This window comes from Coloeus monedula (genome assembly GCF_965178545.1).
Source record: "Coloeus monedula genome assembly, chromosome: 1".
NCBI lineage: Eukaryota > Metazoa > Chordata > Aves > Passeriformes > Corvidae > Coloeus > Coloeus monedula.
Window position 1 is genome coordinate 136883783 of NC_138781.1, and position 17073 is coordinate 136900855.

Below are 17073 nucleotides of genomic sequence, written 5' to 3' on the forward strand. Positions count from 1 at the left end.
ATGGGGCTCAAAAAACAATTCACTTTTCTTTTGTGAGAAGTTTATATATAGAAAAGGCTATAAAGGGAAGATGATCTTGGAAAGCTTGAAAATTGTTTCAGGCTATGTATTCATAAAGTCACATCTCTGTCAGCACTGATTAATGCCCTCAGTTGTGTGAAATGTCATCATGGCTGGAGTAGCCACTGTTTTTCTGATCTGATTCATAATTAAATAGCTAAATTTTCAACACTGCCAGCAGTGTGTGAAGTTCTTTTTATTTTTTTCCCTCCCCTTCCCCCACAGCTGCTTGGAATGTGGATGCAAGGATTAATACCTCTGAACAGAATTCTACTTCTTTCTCCTCATTTGGATTAACTCCTGGAGTTTCTGGTATGTGTGCCTTTCCAAAGGCTTTTCCACTCTCTTCTATTCCACCAGGTGGAGTAGAGTTTGCAAAGTGTTACTAATATGCATTTTCTCACTTTTCTTTGAAAATAGTGCTGTAAAGAGGTGGAAGACACTTAAAAAGCTATTTGTTACACTGAAATTATGCAGTAAAGTAACTGTTTTAAGTTGATAATCAAAAACTAGAGCATTCACAGAATATTAGTAAGAAGGTTGGAACTAGAGGGGGTTGGAATGAGATATCTTTAAGGTATGTTCTAACCCAAATCATTTTATGATTCTGTGATTTCTTATTTAGCTTTCCTGTTCGTGTGTTAAGTCTAAATAATGGGTGTAAGAGATTGTTCAGCATTGCAATGTTTCAAGTTAGAGATCTGAAGATTTCCTTCTAGGAAAGCCCATTTATCCCAGTCTTCTGGGAGGTTTGTTTTTTGATGATTGAGTTTTTCCCTATCAAGGAACTGAATCACTACTTCGAAAATATGTTCCATAGGCAGGATTTGAAGTCTTGAGTCTTTTTTCTGTATGACAAATGGAAATGCTGAGCTCTGGGGTTTTCTTTTTTGAAGGGTGAAATTGCTAGAGTACAAACCTGGCTTCATAATAAATCCTGTGTGTTAAACAACTAACATAAGTCCTACAATGATTTATTATACATTAAAAGGGTCATATGTCAGGTTTTCTGCTCTTGCTTGCTTACGCCATGAGCTTGGCATGTCAGTTTTCTTTTCCGAAGTAGCTGACCAAGTGCTTATGCACTTAGGCTGTATTTGCTTGTATTGCAGTTTACAGGCTTTTAACTGTTGAACTCAGGCTTAGTGTCCAGCATCTTAATTGGACAGAGAGTTTTAATTAAAAAAAAACCAAAAATCCCAAGCAGCCACCTGAATCCAAGTTCAGTCTCTAAACTAAAACTTAGGAAAGTTTATTAAATAAAGTAGAATGGCAGATTGAGCTAAGATTCAGCTGTAATGACACCATTTCAACTTCAAGAGAAATATGAAAAAGTGAAGTGTATTGTTGTCTTTGATGCACCTTAGCCAACAACGTTGTAATGCAAAGTGACTGCAAAAGAAATCAGAACATGTCCATGTTTCTGTCGTCTGAGGTATCTTTTGCAGAGGTGTATGTAAAATAGAGACCCAGAACTATTCAAACTGAATTTCAGAAGTCTCATCATATAGTAAAATATTAATTTATTTCATGCTTACGATTAAGCTTTTGTTTGGTTTACTTTTTTATTAAATGTTTTTGTTTGTTGTATATTTTTCTGAAAAGTTATGTTAGATGTGTACCACCTTCTGCTATCATGATGGTATCGGCCTTACTGTTGTTCGTCCTGCTGCTTTTATGTTCTTGAAAACTTTTGCTTTAAATGAGAATTGGATTCTTAGTAATGTATAATTTAATTGTTTGATCTGCAATGTAATTAAAGAGGTTTCTTTCAAGTGATCTTTTCTTTTAAACTTCTCCCTGTAAGAGATCTTATTGATACAGAGTAACAATTTTATTACCCATAAAATATGTTTTTCAGTTTGAGGAGACTGCTTTACTCACCTTTATCTCTTTTTGTGTTCTTCTCATGACTTTATTTTGTCTTTCTTCTTCAGCTTCCTTGTTTTCTGAATATACCTCATGCACAAGAGCCTACTAGTTTTCCTGTCCTCTGCAGTCCTTAGAATCTGACATTTTTCTTTGGGCCTCTTGTCTTCCTTTCCTACTTTGATTGGACTTGTTTCCCCAAGAAAACTTCAGGAAGCTTGCCAACTTACAATTTTATTTATTCCCTTTCAGGATCCAACAGTGAATCGGTTTCTCAGGCTGGTACTTCTGATTTTCAGTGGGATTTAAGTCATGCTCAACCCCCTGTTGATGATGAATGGTCTGGGTTAAGTATGTTCCTCTAAAATGTTCATTAACAGAATGTTGTTAATTACTATTAAAGTGTAGTTATTTATACTAGCTACTTGTATTAGGCAGTGGTGGGTATCTGAGAAAAAACCTGGAATGTTTGACTTCTGTAAAACTAACGGACAGTTCAAAGGAATTAGAACTATTTTGAAAAATTCTGATAGAAAATGGTTAAATTTTAGGAAAAATATTTGGATATTCAAACTCAGAAGTGAGAAAGCTCATGCATTTTAAGGTAATTCTGGCTTTTGCTGGAAAAATCTTTGTAATAAAACCATCTTGCTGCAAGTGATGAGAAAAATCTACTGCAAGTCAGCAAAATATGTATTTAGTAAATTGAATTTGAGTCAGAGTTTGTTTCTACATGTTTGTACCTTACTGAAAAGTTAAGGTGACATCAGACTCTTGTATTTAATCTAACTTTTCTCATTTAGCAAATGAGGAATTGTAGGAAGTTCTTACATATCTAGGAAGCATGTACAGGATAGAAATAACTGGAATTGCTTGGGAGTTACAGTAAAGTTGGTGTTTACTCCCCACTTTCTCCTCCCTGTTTATAAAAAAGTGTAGTGCATCTCATTAGGGCATTGACCTGAAAAATTGTTCCAGAAGTTGACAAAAGCAGCCATGCATGCTACCTTCTCTCTAAGAACAACTTGTTGCAGTTAAATGACTGCAAAAGTGGAAGAGATTGATGTAGGCCTTGACTTCACCACTGTTGGCATGACTGCTCTGATACCAGATAATTTTGAAACTTACCTTTTGTGTTTTTTCTGTTTAAGGATAAGGGAAGCACATTTCAGTTAACCATTTGAAATTCATTGGTTTTACATTTTATCCAAAGCATAATTGATTCACATAACTGAGCATAGAATGTTTACGGCTGTGGCGTCTGTTAATAGAATTTCATCATAGTTGTCAACTAATTGAAGGGTACACTAACAGAAGTGGGCAAATGCAAGTTTATCCAGTGAGATACACAGATACACCTTACTGCTTTTTCACGATCAGGACAAGGAAATTAAGTGGATGTACAAATACTACTAAGTTTTATTATTACTAAGAATGGATTTTTTTTTCTTAAGCAACTAATGAGAAGGCAGTAAATAAACTGAAAAGTGTTATGTTGAGTAATATTTTTTTTTTTTCCCCAAATCAGTAAATTTTAGCATCTGGAATAGGTGTAATTAAGATAATATTTTTATTAAGAAAGTTTCTAATTGTTCTAAATATTCCAACTAATCTTAAGATCTTAGTGTATTTTTGGATTCATAATATTTGCCAGTAAATTTAATTGGGTTTGTTACTGCTTTTTATTTTGACTTTATTTTCAGTTGTTTAAATTGAATCTCACCATAGTTGGCAGACCAAGTTTGGCTCTTCAATTTGGTATAGACTGGGGATGGGGGGCAGGGGGGAGAAATATTTGTGATGTTAATATAAATGTGAAATGAAAATGCAATCTTTTACAACATGTTCTCTTTTAAAATCAGCTTGTTATAACTTTCTACTAAGAAAGTCTTAGGCTTAGTTATTCCTTTCAGATATTTTTAATTTTTATCTGACTCTTTAAACCTGTCATTCCATCATAAATGAACAATAGTAAAATACAGTATGGACTTAAGAAAAAAGATTATTAAAAAAATTTAAAATGCCAGTATTATAGGATGACTCTTGAGTCAGTAAGATTTACAGTTTAAGATATATCACTTGTAATGGAATCTTACTAAGGTAAGATTGGTCTGTGTTACAGTTCATCCTAATTTTTTCACAAACTAGGAAGAAAATCTAGAGAACAGTTTAAGATGGAGAGCAACTCTTAAATTTGTATCTCTTCACACAGTTTAGAAAAATACCTTGAAGCAATTGCATCTGGCTAGCTGCTGCTGTGATTAGGCTCCGTAAAATCACTGTCGTACTCATTACTTTACAAAGTCCTCCACTTATTGATGAAGTCTTTCTTCATCTTTTTTTTTCCCAGAAGTACAGGAAATTAGTATTTATATCTTGAGATCAAGAAGTGGGTTATGCATAGGGAGTTTTTTACATTTTTAAATTGGAAAAGAGCACCTGTAGAGTAAGGCAATATTCCTGAAAAAACCTTTTAATCTTTGTAGATGGACTTTCTTCAGCTGATCCAAGCTCTGATTGGAATGCACCAGCAGAAGAGTGGGGAAACTGGGTAGATGAAGAAAAAATTGCTTCTGTTCCTCAGCGTGAAGAGAGATCTGATACTCAGAAGGTAAAAGGTGGTATTTTGTCCTTAGCTGCAAGACTTTGTCCTTACCACTGCCATTTGTTAAAGTAACGTAAAAGGTAATGATAAAGGTAATCTCTCATCGCTGTTACACTGATAAGAGTAGCACAATTGTTTGCTCTGTACACAGAGAAAGAAAACGCTGAATGTTACTGAGAAGAGAGAAGTCACTTAGCTCCATGTTAAACCTCTCTGTCTTGCCATAATTACAAGGATCACCTTGTCAGTATAGACTTAGAGGATTTAGATCTGTTTTTATAAATACTTCTTGACAGTATTTAATTCTCAGTATGAAAAACAGCATTTCCATGCCACTAGTGCCTGGTGCTCTGTTGCCTCTTCCATTCCCAACTCCTCTACCTGTATTACCAGATAGCATGTAAAGAATGTGGTCTTTCTAAAATGAACTGAACAGATAAGACTGTGTTCATTTACACTTGTATATGCAATTTCTTATAGCTATTAATTTATGTTTAGTCTATAGAAGGTACGTTTCATTGTCATTTTAAATGCTAAATACCTTCTGTTCCTGTATGAAGATTTCAGATAATGAAAGAGAAAAAGCAGAGCAAATTCTTCAGAGTTCTACAGGTGGCAAATCCAAGAAAAAGAAGAAGAAAAAGAAGAAGCAGGGTGAAGAAGCTAACTCTCCTGCACAGGTAAAATCTGGATGGTTTAAAAGGCACTTGCAAGGAATTCATGAAATTGCCTTATCTTTGAATATTAGCATCTTGAACAAAAATTATTTTTGGGAAATTAATTTCTTTACAGATTTGGATTGTCTACTCTTGTTTCTCAAGACTTAAATTCTTATTTTACTGGTGTTTCCTTAATTTGTTGTATTCACAAGTCAAACATGGGATAACTTGTAGTTTTGCTGGATTTATTATGAACAGCATGAAATACATGGAAAGTATTTATCCTGAATTATTTATTTTCTATCAAATCAGGATTCTGTACTGTAGGGATGCTTCCAGGAGGATCTCTGCTCTGCATGGGAATCCTTCTCTTCATGCCCTTTGAAAGACAGCTGTCTTGGTGAATATAGCTAGTTAGGAAAATGAAAGAAATTGAAGTTTTCTCTTCAGCTGTCTTCAAGTACAATTGTGTGAGAATATAATAGTTTTCTGGAGTACTGTTTTAATTTGATTTATGTGAAATGGTAAGTCCTAATCCTTCAAACTCAGTTGATGGGGCTACTCTGTGAGTCAGATTTCAATGAGGGAAAGAATATTTTCAAACTGAGGATGGTTGGAGTTTTCTGTGCTACTTGAATAGCTTTTGAAGAATTACATTGAAAAAGATTTGTAAAAATAGCAACAGCAGATTGCACTTCACATGGCAATTGAATCATGTTTGAATAGATGAAAACAAGTACTTTCCTAATGGGAGAAAGCTTTTAATAGCTGATAATTAGAATGCATCCTGCTTGTGCTTATAGTGACAGCCATTCATAGTTTACGTTCTTTACAAAATAACCAATGTTCAGTGGAATCTCACTAGATGAATTGGGGAGGGAAAGCAAAAACTTCACTCATACTTGCTTTGGATTTGCTTTTATGGTTATCACATTTTCAGTTTATTAAGAATTCTAAAACATTGAATTCCTGTTAGATGAAATTTTATTTTCAAATTGTCTGTTTGGAGGTGGAGCTTCTGCTGATTTCTCTTGTTTCTTTAGAGGCAAATTCAATCTGGAAACACTAGGGCTGCAGCTTTTTTGTAATTGAAATCCATTCTGCTCTCTGCTGTGACTCTAAGTGTAAGTTAAGGTTAATAGGTTGTAGTTAACAGGTGTTTGTGAGTGTCCTACATGAATCTTAAGGTCAGTGAGGGCATTCTGAATTTCTTTTTCCATTGCTTGTGAGCTGTCTTTTAAATTATGTATGTCAAGTAGAGTCCTACTTCCTATATTAATGTAATCAGATTTGTTTATTCTAGTCATTGGTCTCCAACCGTTCCAATTTTGTTACTTTTTCTTTCAGTCCATCAGTCTGTGAAGTCATCAGTTTACACATAAGAATTTATCTGTATTAAATTTTTATGTAAAATTGGGAATTTTGCTTCCTAGGAGCTGACTGAACTGCTAATACATCACAGAAGTTACCCTTGTTATAACAGTTTAGTCATTTAACTTACCAGTGCTACTTCAAACTCATTTAAAATTTGTATATTTATCCTCTGACAATGGAACATGTTCATTTAAACATCTTCATCTTTCTCATTGATTATACTTAAACGTTCACTCTCATTTGTTGACTTCGGTATTTGTCAAGGCAGTAGAAACTAACTGAGGAGCTTGGAGTAAGCCAGTATGTGTTCCTTCCTGTCAAGAATCAACAGACTTGGGCTGTGACTACATTTTCATAAGATTCCAGTGGTAATAAGTGAAGGAACATTGTTTCCAGTTTAAACTCAGGGACCTCTTCACTACCACAGGATTCTTCTAGTGCCACAAACAAGTGTAACTACTCCAACTCTGCATTTAAAATTAAAAGTTTCCACTATTATATTGTCTAAGGAGTAAAGGTTGAGACTCTTGAATACTTCGGATATATTTTCAGTTTCTCTACTGAGGTTTATTTTACAGGCATTATGGCAGACAAAACTGGGTTGCAAAAATATTACAGCATAATAGTGATAGAAACCTATACAGGTTAATATACAGAGCTTGCATTTTAAAACTTGTAACAAAGTGCAGAATCGAGAGCAGTCAAGTGTCATTGTGATACTTTTGCAAAGTGTTTAGAGTTAATTCAGTTTAAATTCACATTGTTGTAATTTAACAGGAGTGTGAAGTGCAGTTCATTCTGAGATTGGGATTTTTGTTAGTAAATTGCATGAAAAGTCCTGCTTTCTGGGCTTTATTGGGTTCTGTGGGTATTTTTTTTGTTATGTTGTTCTATAAACTGTGAGTGTTAGCATAGGCTGGTATGAGCCCACTACTTCAGTTGTTCTTTATGATAGATTTTCTTAGTTATGGAAGCTGATTATGGCAACAAAACTCATTCACAGGGCAGAAGAGTCAGAACTTGACAGAGACTCTTCTTTTTTTTCCCCACTCCCCTTTTTGTAGGATGCTGAAGAACTGGATAGAGAAGCTGGAGAGGAATTTCAGGCGGATACCTCAAAAGTTCAACCACAGCAGGAAAGAGCTTTTTCTTTGAAGACCATAAGTACTAGTGAACCAGCTAAGGTAGGGATGCCAAATTTGATTTATGTTACAATTTGATTTAGAAGTGCTCAAGTAGTTTGAAACATTAATTTGTGTAGATAATGTTACGGTAAGAATACTCTTTCAGGCTGTATGTTTATGAATATAAAGGTAATTGAGCAGTTGAATTTTAGGTAGACATCAGTTTCAAGTTTTAAAAAGTATGTCTACTCTGAAAAGCACTATCTTCCAAATCAGTAGCCAGTTTCTTTACTGGCAAGTTACTTTCTTGTTTGAATATTCAAGCAATGGTTTAAAACTTCGAAATGTAGAAACCTAAGAACTAACAGGTTTGAGCACCAAGACTGGTAGCATATTCTGCTGTTATGTTGCAACAGAGTGAAGTGCTACTAAATATATTCTGACTTAAATGCAGTCTGGAATTGATTTTTGATAGCTGTACTGAGCTTAATGACTGAATAAGAAAAGATTTTATTTGAACCAATTCACAAACTGTTTGCTTCAGCTCACAGTTGAAACATATTCTACAAATTCTCTTTCAGTCTTTCTCCAAATAGCAGCTTTCTTAGGTACTGCTACCCTACAATGCATCACATTCTAGGAAGGTGTAGAATATTTAATTTCTAGTGGCTTTGATTTTTGTTTTTTATTTCTGTGAAGAGTGAACAATACTAGTGACACAGCAATTTGGTACCAGAGAGTATATGTCAGAATACTGAGTTTTAATTTTTAATTGCTGAGCATTAGTTTCATAAAAATACTGAGGTATTAAGAGTCAAATGAAAGCATTAGAATGAAATCTTTCACAAGAGGCTGCAGGTTGCCAAATAAAAAGTACAGAAGTGTGTTGGGAATGTCTTGAAAAGCTCATTCAGACATACTTAAGACTTGCTTTAAATGCCCTACATCAAAGTAGAGCTTTGCTACAGGTTTTGCCTATAACTGATTAGTTTAGATCAGTTCAGCCTTTAATCAAAGTTGGCAACAGCTGCCCATTCTATCTGACTAGTGTATTGGTGGTTTTTGTGGTGGTTTTTTTGAAGCTGTATTTGAAAAGACATCTGCCTGTGTGTATGCAAGTGGCTTTATTCCTGGCAGTGTGAGGTTTTCTTAAAAAACTTAAAAGCAAATACGTTGTTTTATTTTAGAGGCTTTAGTTGAATATGTGTAGACAGAAAACTTGGATTGTGACATCAAGGTGGAGGTTTTTTGACTTCTAGAAAAAGGTGTAATGGTGCGTCCTAGAAGACTGTAGCTTTTGCTGTTCGGAAATGTAAATTGATTTGAAAAATATTTGCAGTAAATTTTTTTTTTCCCTCACAAGTTGCCAGCACTGCCAAAATACAAGCTCAGTTTCAGTAGGATTTGCTCAGTGCTTTACTGTTTATAGTCATACTCAACTTCCTAGGTGATTTGATGGCATCAGCATCTCATGTAGACCTACACTGCACCGTTTTTGAGGGGCTTGAGGGTTTCTGTTACTCTTGAATCTTAAATTCAGTCTGTTTGTATACGTGTCTATGTATAGCTGTGTAAGTGGTAACACACTTGTTTCTTGGTGAAACAAGACATATTCTGTTTTAAACTTGGTGTGGGGGCAAAGGGCAAACAAAACTATTACTAACATTCTCTGGAACTGGAGTTGATAAAGGACAACTTGTGAATTGTTGCATCTGGCAGTGCAGATGGTCTGTCAGTCTTTATCAAATCTCCTTGACAACAGATTTGGCTTCATTGTAATTTCACGCATGCAAAGATGCCTTCCAATATTGTTTGACTTGGCTGTTGTAGAAAGTTTTAGAAACAGTCTGTGACTGATGTGTGAAATGGATGACTTGAGTTTCCAAGACAGGTAACCTAGTCTTAAGCAAATGCTCCAAAACATGAGAATGAAGTATAGGGAAAAATAAACTGAGTACGAACAAGTTATTATCAGTATATCCTCATAAATATCAGAAACAGCTCTAACCTTGTGTTTCACGTCACACTATCTGGTGATGATATCTGCTACACATTGGCCTGCATTGAAACCTTTTGCATGTTATCAGCAGGCACAAGTTTTAAATGAAGAGAGATACTTGGAAAGAGAAGTAACAGTTTGACAAGTCACTGCTTCATTATTGAATCATAGAATTATGTATATAACTTTATATTATGAAATAGGCTTTATTCATTGTTCCAGACCTCCTTTCTGAATGAATTTGTTAGCAGAGAATATCCGAGCAAAGCGTAGTACCCAATTTTTAGTGTTTGACATCGCTACCCGCTTTCCTGTATCCAAAATTTAGACAGAAGTATTTGGAAAAATGTCCAGATAGTGCTGTATGTATTTGTGTCGTTACATTTGCAGTAATAGTGCATGCTGTAACGTGCAAGCTGCAACATGTTTCTTAGTGAACCTGAGACAGCTGACCTATTAAAATCTTAATTGAGTTGCTTTACCTGCTGGTGAAGTGTGACTGTCCTAACAAAACTGTGATACCAATAGTTAACCTGAATTGATTACCTTGCACTAGAAGCATTATGTCCTTCTTTTATTTTAGAAATCACGTTTCAGTTTGTCAGTTTCATTTACCTATGTAGCTGATGATTGCTAACTATTAGACAACACTGGAATCAGCTAAGCTTGGAATTCCTGTAAGATGGGAGTTCATTTTATCAGCATGGTTGATGTATAAAAAAATATTTGAGATTACTGATTTTTCAGTAGATTGAGAGAAATAACTGCAATTATAGATACTAAACTTGTTTCAGTTGATGTGTAAGGGCACAGCAAACTATTCATGAAAGGTTAGAGAACTGCTGTCCTTTAAATTCATGTGTTGGGTTTTTTCAATTAAAGCTGTTTAATTTCTTTCTTAGTATGATATGATTAAAGAAGAAATTTGTATCTTTTTGCTCTCTTGAATGTTCTGACTGAATTTTTGAGATGCTTACATTATAGTGATGGAAGCAGTACAAACTGGTGACTGTTGTACATCTCTATCCAGGGATGTAGACTTCACTATCTGGTTTTCATAGTTCCAGGTCTTGGCTGTTGTGGCACAACTGCAGCTATGATTTCTTAATAACATCTTTAAGTTTGGGGTTTATTGCTTGGCTGAGACACGGTGTTCTAATGCATTCATTTTTGAAGCCTTTTGTCATTTGGTGACTTGCTGCGGGATCTTAAGGTTTTTATGTTCTAACTTCCCTATTGGAATGTCAAAATGGTTTGTTTTCTGTTTTGCTGTAATTTTAATTACAGTAAGTGCTACACACCAGCATCTCTATTGTGGGAACCTTCAAAATTGACTAGATAATTGAAAAATACTGCAAGTACCTTTTTACTTGGCAGTTATTTCTGCAGTAATTTCCATTGAAATACTTGCTGACTGCTCTTGCCAATATTTGTTGTTCTACTATAAGCAGAGTGTTTTGAGCAGTTTCTAGGAATGACTGGAGATGCTTTTTGTTAATGATTTGTTTGGATTTTGAGTTATCTGTTTGGTCCTGTGTAACTTGCCTGCTTGCCTTGCAACCAAATGCATATGTGTCACTGTTTTACATCTATTGAATAGTCTAGAATCTATTTAGGGTCTTGGTGATTTATAGATCTGTTTCTTTGCATGTGCTGTATTTTAAGAATTAATTTGTGTCATTTATCTTTGCTTGTATGCAATTAAAAATTTTGGCACTAGATGGCAGTCATAGTATTACAGGCTCAGTTTAAAATTTTTAAGGATTTTAATATTGGTTCAATTTTTCAATGCCGTCTTCTCAGCAGCTGCTAAGTATATTGCCAAAATAACACCATATGAGAGTTTTTATTTTCGTATTACTTAACAAAACTTTTGGAAACTTTTTTTTTTGTTTCTCAAATAGTCTGAGGAGGCTCCTTCGCTTGCTGTTTCCACTGAGCCATCTGTAATTGTATCAGAGAGCAATTCTGACAAGATTGCTTCCCAAGTGCCACAGATGCTGCAAGAGACAGATGTTTCTAGTCCCAATATTAAGCAAAACAGTGTGCCTCCTCCACAGAGTAAGTATCTCTCAGTACAGTTTTATTTCTGTGAATTCAGGATGTACTTTTTCCCCATAAAGCATAGTCAGAATGCTTTGCCCTGGAGTTTGAGTTTGAAGTGCTGTATCAGATACTTGTCTTACTTATACATCTTGCCATATTTTTAACTTCCTTTAAGTTAAAAGCACCTTGATATATTTATTTTCATTGTGAGGAAAAATTGGCTTCATATGCTTGGATCACTGAAAATGTCTGTTGGGCTTGTCCAGTCCTTAACAGACATTTGAATGTACTCATCACCACTGGGACTGGAGCTCCATGCTGTGACTAAGGAGTTCTGCCAACACTGTTTCAAAGGGTTGCTTGCAAGTCTTCAGTGGAGAACAGATGGTTACTGACATTGCAGTTGACAGAATATTTAGCTACCAGAAGTTTGGGAAAAAATACAAAAAATTCTATTTTCAGCCCACTGAGGTCTTTTGATTTCTCAATTTAGCTCATTAGCATCTTTTTCCATATGCTTCCATGTAATCATAGAGGAAAACAGTTGCTTATTTAGGAGTAGAAAGGTATTGGGTGATGGACTCTTTTTTGTATTCTGCCAGCACATAGATCAGGCTTAACTGCTGCAGGTATATTGTTTTTTGAAAATATGCTGTGCCCAAAAACATCAAATGTACCCTCTGTTGCACTTGACAAAAGTGTTTGTACTCACAAGCATTTGAGTACTTGCAAAAGTACTCACACAGTAAAACAGGAAATTTAGAAGGGAAGTCAGGATATGAAAGACGTTGCTTGAAAAAAAAAAAAGTTGTTTTAGTTCAGATTCTTTAACAAAATTAATAAATACTGACAATCTGTAATAGGCTGCTGGCTAAGTGTTGAAGTACTAAATGAGTTTTTAATGACTGCAGAAGAAACATGATGACTTTATAAAGTCTCATTCGGCTGCATTAATTGGCTTCTTGGTTTTGAATACATGAAACAATGGAATCTTTCAAGGCAATGTATCAACTTACGACTTTTTGTTCTGGTTCTAAAATATGAAATCTTTTGTGATTGATTCATGCCTCAGCAATTGAAAGAACATCTCTTAGGTTCAGTATATACAATACTTTGCGTGTTCTATCACTTCGGGCAGCCAGCATGTTTTAAAGCAGTCTGTTTTATTAAGAACATAGTGCTTCTGTATTGGAGTATGGATTCCATGTAACCACATCTTTACATAGTTCATTACTTTTAAAAATATTCTTCTGACATGTCACGTATGTAGTGGTTAATAACTGTAATCTGGTAAAAGTGAGCATTTAATGTCAATTGTGTATGTGTACATTTTTTCTAGTAGGCCAGAAAATAACAATGACTCTAGTATAAATAGTAACATTTGCAAAATGAATGACCTTTGATGTGTATCACTCTTTGTATTTGTGGGGTGAAAAAGTAGGATGAAATTGGCAAGTGTTGGTTTTAGAGGCATTTCAAATTAAATTATTTGGGAAAAGCAGGTGAATAGAACTTCTCCTTGATTATTCTGAATCACTTCGTAATAATACAGCGTGTATTATCCAGGATTTTTAAAGTCAATTCTGTGTAAATGTTCTCAGTCCTAACACTATAATTATTTTTGGTTTTTAGCAAAGTCTGAAGAAAGCTGGGAATCTCCCAAACAAGTTAAAAAGAAGAAAAAAGCAAGAAGGGAAACGTGAATTTCCTGAGATGGACATGTGTTGCTGAATATTGTCATGAAGATTATGCTGTTTATGCAATAATTTGTGAACATGTACAGAATTTTATATAAATTTCAAACAATTTTTAAAAACAGAACTGCTGTGAACACAAACATCTTTAAAAAGGAATCAAATGAAAGTAACTTTATGATATAGCAAACTGAACATGCTACATTTGAAAGACATTCTGAAGAGTCTGTTTTTCCAACTTTTGGAGAGAGATCTTAATTTAAAAAAAACTGGTTTTACAACACAGTGCCCTGTTTACAACAGATTATACTCTCATCTACAGCTGCAGATAAAAGATTAATTTCAAGGAAGGGTTTTCTGTAAAAATAATCGTCTGTACAATAGTGGGTGTTTCTTGCCTCTCTTATGAGTGATGCATTAGAAGCACAGAATGTCAACCATTTGAATTTGTTTCATGCCTAAATCAAAGTGCTTTGATTAAATACATAATCTGCCATATCGTTACAGTAAATTGGTTAGCAAATCTGCTAGCTATTGCAGGAATCACAAGTGCAAATCATTAACCATTTGTACAGTCAGACCTTCACGGTTTATTATATGAAGTTAACACAATAAAACTGCTTTGGGTTAAAAGTTCGAGAATGTGATTTGAGACTTGAGTATGGTTCATGAAGTTATTTTTTATAATGTCTATTACCTTACTTGAATTATTGAAGATAACAGTATATTTTTAAGAATGCAGTAATGTGCATAAAATTGGTTTGCTTCTTCATTCCCAACGGTTCTTGGTTGATTCAGAATCCTATCTAAAACCTGTATTCTTTCAACTTCTAAACTCATGGAATGAACTGAAATTAAACATTTCCTTCCCCTAACACTTGTTAACTTGCCATACCAAATCCTGTTGTCTGTATAAAACTCTGAACAAAGCAAAGTGATTTTTTCACTCATAAATTATTTGGATTTCAGAGATATGTTGGAGAACTGGAGTAGCTTCAGACAGCTTTAATTGACATTGTCAAAAACAGTTATCAGGAACACATTTTTTTACTGCCTTAACCTGTAGTATGTAGAATGTGTCTAGACTTCTGGACAGGAGTTAGTGTTTTTATATTAAAAAAAAAAAATTATGCAAGTAAAGCAGTTGTAAAATAAAGACCATTTCCCACTTGAAACTGTTAATTGAAATGGCATTGAAGATGTGTTGTCATTTTCAGGCACTGTAATGATGTGGTATTGAACTGGAGATGTGTTTGTGTCTGTAAGGTACATGCTCAGCCATGCACACTGTAAATAGCCTTTATGAAAATTGGTTTGATAAGGATGGTAATTAACATCACCTGGTAAGTTCAGTTAAAGAGTCAGGATTCTTTTCAAATGATTGACTTCCGGTTTTGTGGCACAAACAGAATTGTTAACAGTTATAACCCGTGGTACTCATCAACAATCATGCTCTTACTGTACTCAACTGCAGTTGGACACTATTGCAAAGCAAGAGCAGATAATGCAGCAAGCTGGGTTTAATTGTACTGAAAATGCACCTGCTAATGGAGAGCTTTCCTAATAAATGGATACTAACTTGCACAGGTATTAACTCCTGTATATCAGGAATGTGACACTCTAAATTGATTTGCTAAAATAAATCGAGCATATTGACAGTATTGATTTATTTACTGGGAGGGAGTAATGTTTCAGAGTGGTATTTGTCATGATTCATGTAAAATAAATTTAGAGCTGAACTACAGCTTTTCAATGAGTATCTGGAGGTAAACATGGAAAATAGGATATTATGAAATCATGCAGAGTCCTTTGCATGTAAATAATATTATAATTTTACTTGTCTTCATAGTAAAGGTTGAAAAATAACCTTTGAATTCAGGTTTTTAATGTATGTCTGAAATCTGTTTTCAACCTGTGTGTTATGCTAAGAGCCTCTTTATAGAAAATACAAAGATTTTATGTAATGAAAGAGACTGCCCCCAAGAACTTTCACTGCATAAATTCTTTTTTTTTTTTTCTCTTAAAAATTAAATTGGTGGTATTTCTGGGTTAGTCAAATAGCTTGTCATTCTGGAAAAAGAAACAAACTAGCTAAAACATAGGAACCCTGCTAACTAACTGCTACTGGGAAGCAGGGTCATATTAAATACATAGCCTTCCTTTCAAAATGTTGTTACCTATTTAGCAGCACCCTCTTACTGTTTTCTTCATGTGCAGTTTCAATGTCTTAGAAAGCAAAACTTGCTTTATTTGACATTCATTAAAGAGGTAGTAACTATATCATATTGTCTATAAATAGAAACTTGGTTATCTATGTACTGTCATGTTTCTATGATTCAAGCAGTGGTTAGTCTTAATGATACACTGAATCCAGACTTTGGTACTTGGATAGAGCAAAAAACACCATTTAAAGAAACTTAATCATTTTTTTTCTTTTTTCTTTGGTTTTTTTTTCTGTTGTTGAATGCATGGAATGGTTTCATAAATCCAATATGTTGTTTTTTTCTAAATACTCTGGAATTATTTGTATGTGTAATTTAAACTTGTGATGATGTGTAATTGGATAGTCATGGCATATTTTTATTTCTTTTGTGGGGAGGGAAAGGTGTACAGAATTCATGTGTGCTTGTTACAAAGGTAACTGTGCATTGGTTTGGAGGGGGGTGAAAACTGTATTTCTGATGCCCTTTTAAAAGTCTAAAGAAAAAAGTGCAAGTGAAGAGCACTACCTTTAATATTTACTAAGAAAGAATGTACATATTAAAAGCATTTCAAAATTTATAGAAATATTGCTAGTACTGTTGTGTTGTAACTGAATTGTATCTCATTTGAAACTGCCCTATTAATAGTTCCTAGCCATGGGATTTTCCTGTGAATGAGGCTTTTGAAAAGTGCACACATCAGAGTACATGGTTTAAGCCGATTTTCGTCTGTTATTAATCATAGTTGTGCCTTTAACTCAACTAGGTTGCCAGTCAAGATTTCAGCTGTTAAAAATTGCAGGTCTCTCACAGACACTTGTACCTGTAAGTCTTCTCAGTGTTCAGTGTGACCACTGATTAAAAATGAGCTGTTCTGTTTTTTCAGGCCAGTACTGAAAGATTTCTTCATTATTCTGCTGTAGCTGGAAGGGGAAAAAATCCTGAAAATTTAATTGCTTCTTAAAATATTCTGCTAAAAATATTTTACTGTTAAAATTCTGGGTGAATTGCTTCATTTAAGAGCAAAGAGCATCAGCAAAATGAATTGGGGGGGGGGCAGGTGGGGAGCACCAGGAGGGGCTATGTGACTGATAGTTCTTAACTTGAAGGTAATGTGGCAACACAGTGGATTTTGCTCGCTGCAGGACTATCAGAGCTGCTGTTAGTTTGGATGGACATTGGGAGCAAGGCGGGATGATTTCTGTTTTTTCATGGGTGGGGGGTGGGAATTACTGTTGCCTGTGTTCCGTATCACATTATTAATGATTCATGGATTGTTCTGTTGAAACTTGGTTGAATTACTGAATTACTAAAACTGACTTCTGTAGTGGGTCCCTTCAGTTGAGGGAACTGTTGAACTTCTGCTCTTTCGAATTTCTGGCTGTTTGTACCAAGCTGAAGGTTTCTGGCTCGCTGAAGACTGGCTTGTTAACTGAGACTGT

At 34.7% G+C, this 17073-nt stretch overlaps 1 protein-coding gene and 1 long non-coding RNA gene across 2 annotated transcripts in view; one reads left to right on the forward strand and one right to left on the reverse strand.

The window, feature by feature from the left end:
• MTDH (metadherin) overlaps nucleotides 1–16516 on the forward strand; it is a 34647-nt gene extending 18131 nt beyond the window's left edge. The window contains exons 7-13 of the mRNA XM_082285308.1: nucleotides 286–372; nucleotides 2182–2280; nucleotides 4416–4540; nucleotides 5095–5214; nucleotides 7632–7751; nucleotides 11595–11751; nucleotides 13369–16516. Of these exons, the coding sequence (XP_082141434.1) occupies nucleotides 286–372; nucleotides 2182–2280; nucleotides 4416–4540; nucleotides 5095–5214; nucleotides 7632–7751; nucleotides 11595–11751; nucleotides 13369–13439 (779 nt within the window). The 3' untranslated portion in view covers nucleotides 13440–16516. The remainder of the gene's footprint in view (nucleotides 1–285; nucleotides 373–2181; nucleotides 2281–4415; nucleotides 4541–5094; nucleotides 5215–7631; nucleotides 7752–11594; nucleotides 11752–13368) is intronic.
• Nucleotides 1–17073, reverse strand: part of LOC309575096 — a 42194-nt gene that overhangs the window by 11700 nt on the left and 13421 nt on the right. The window lies entirely within an intron of this gene.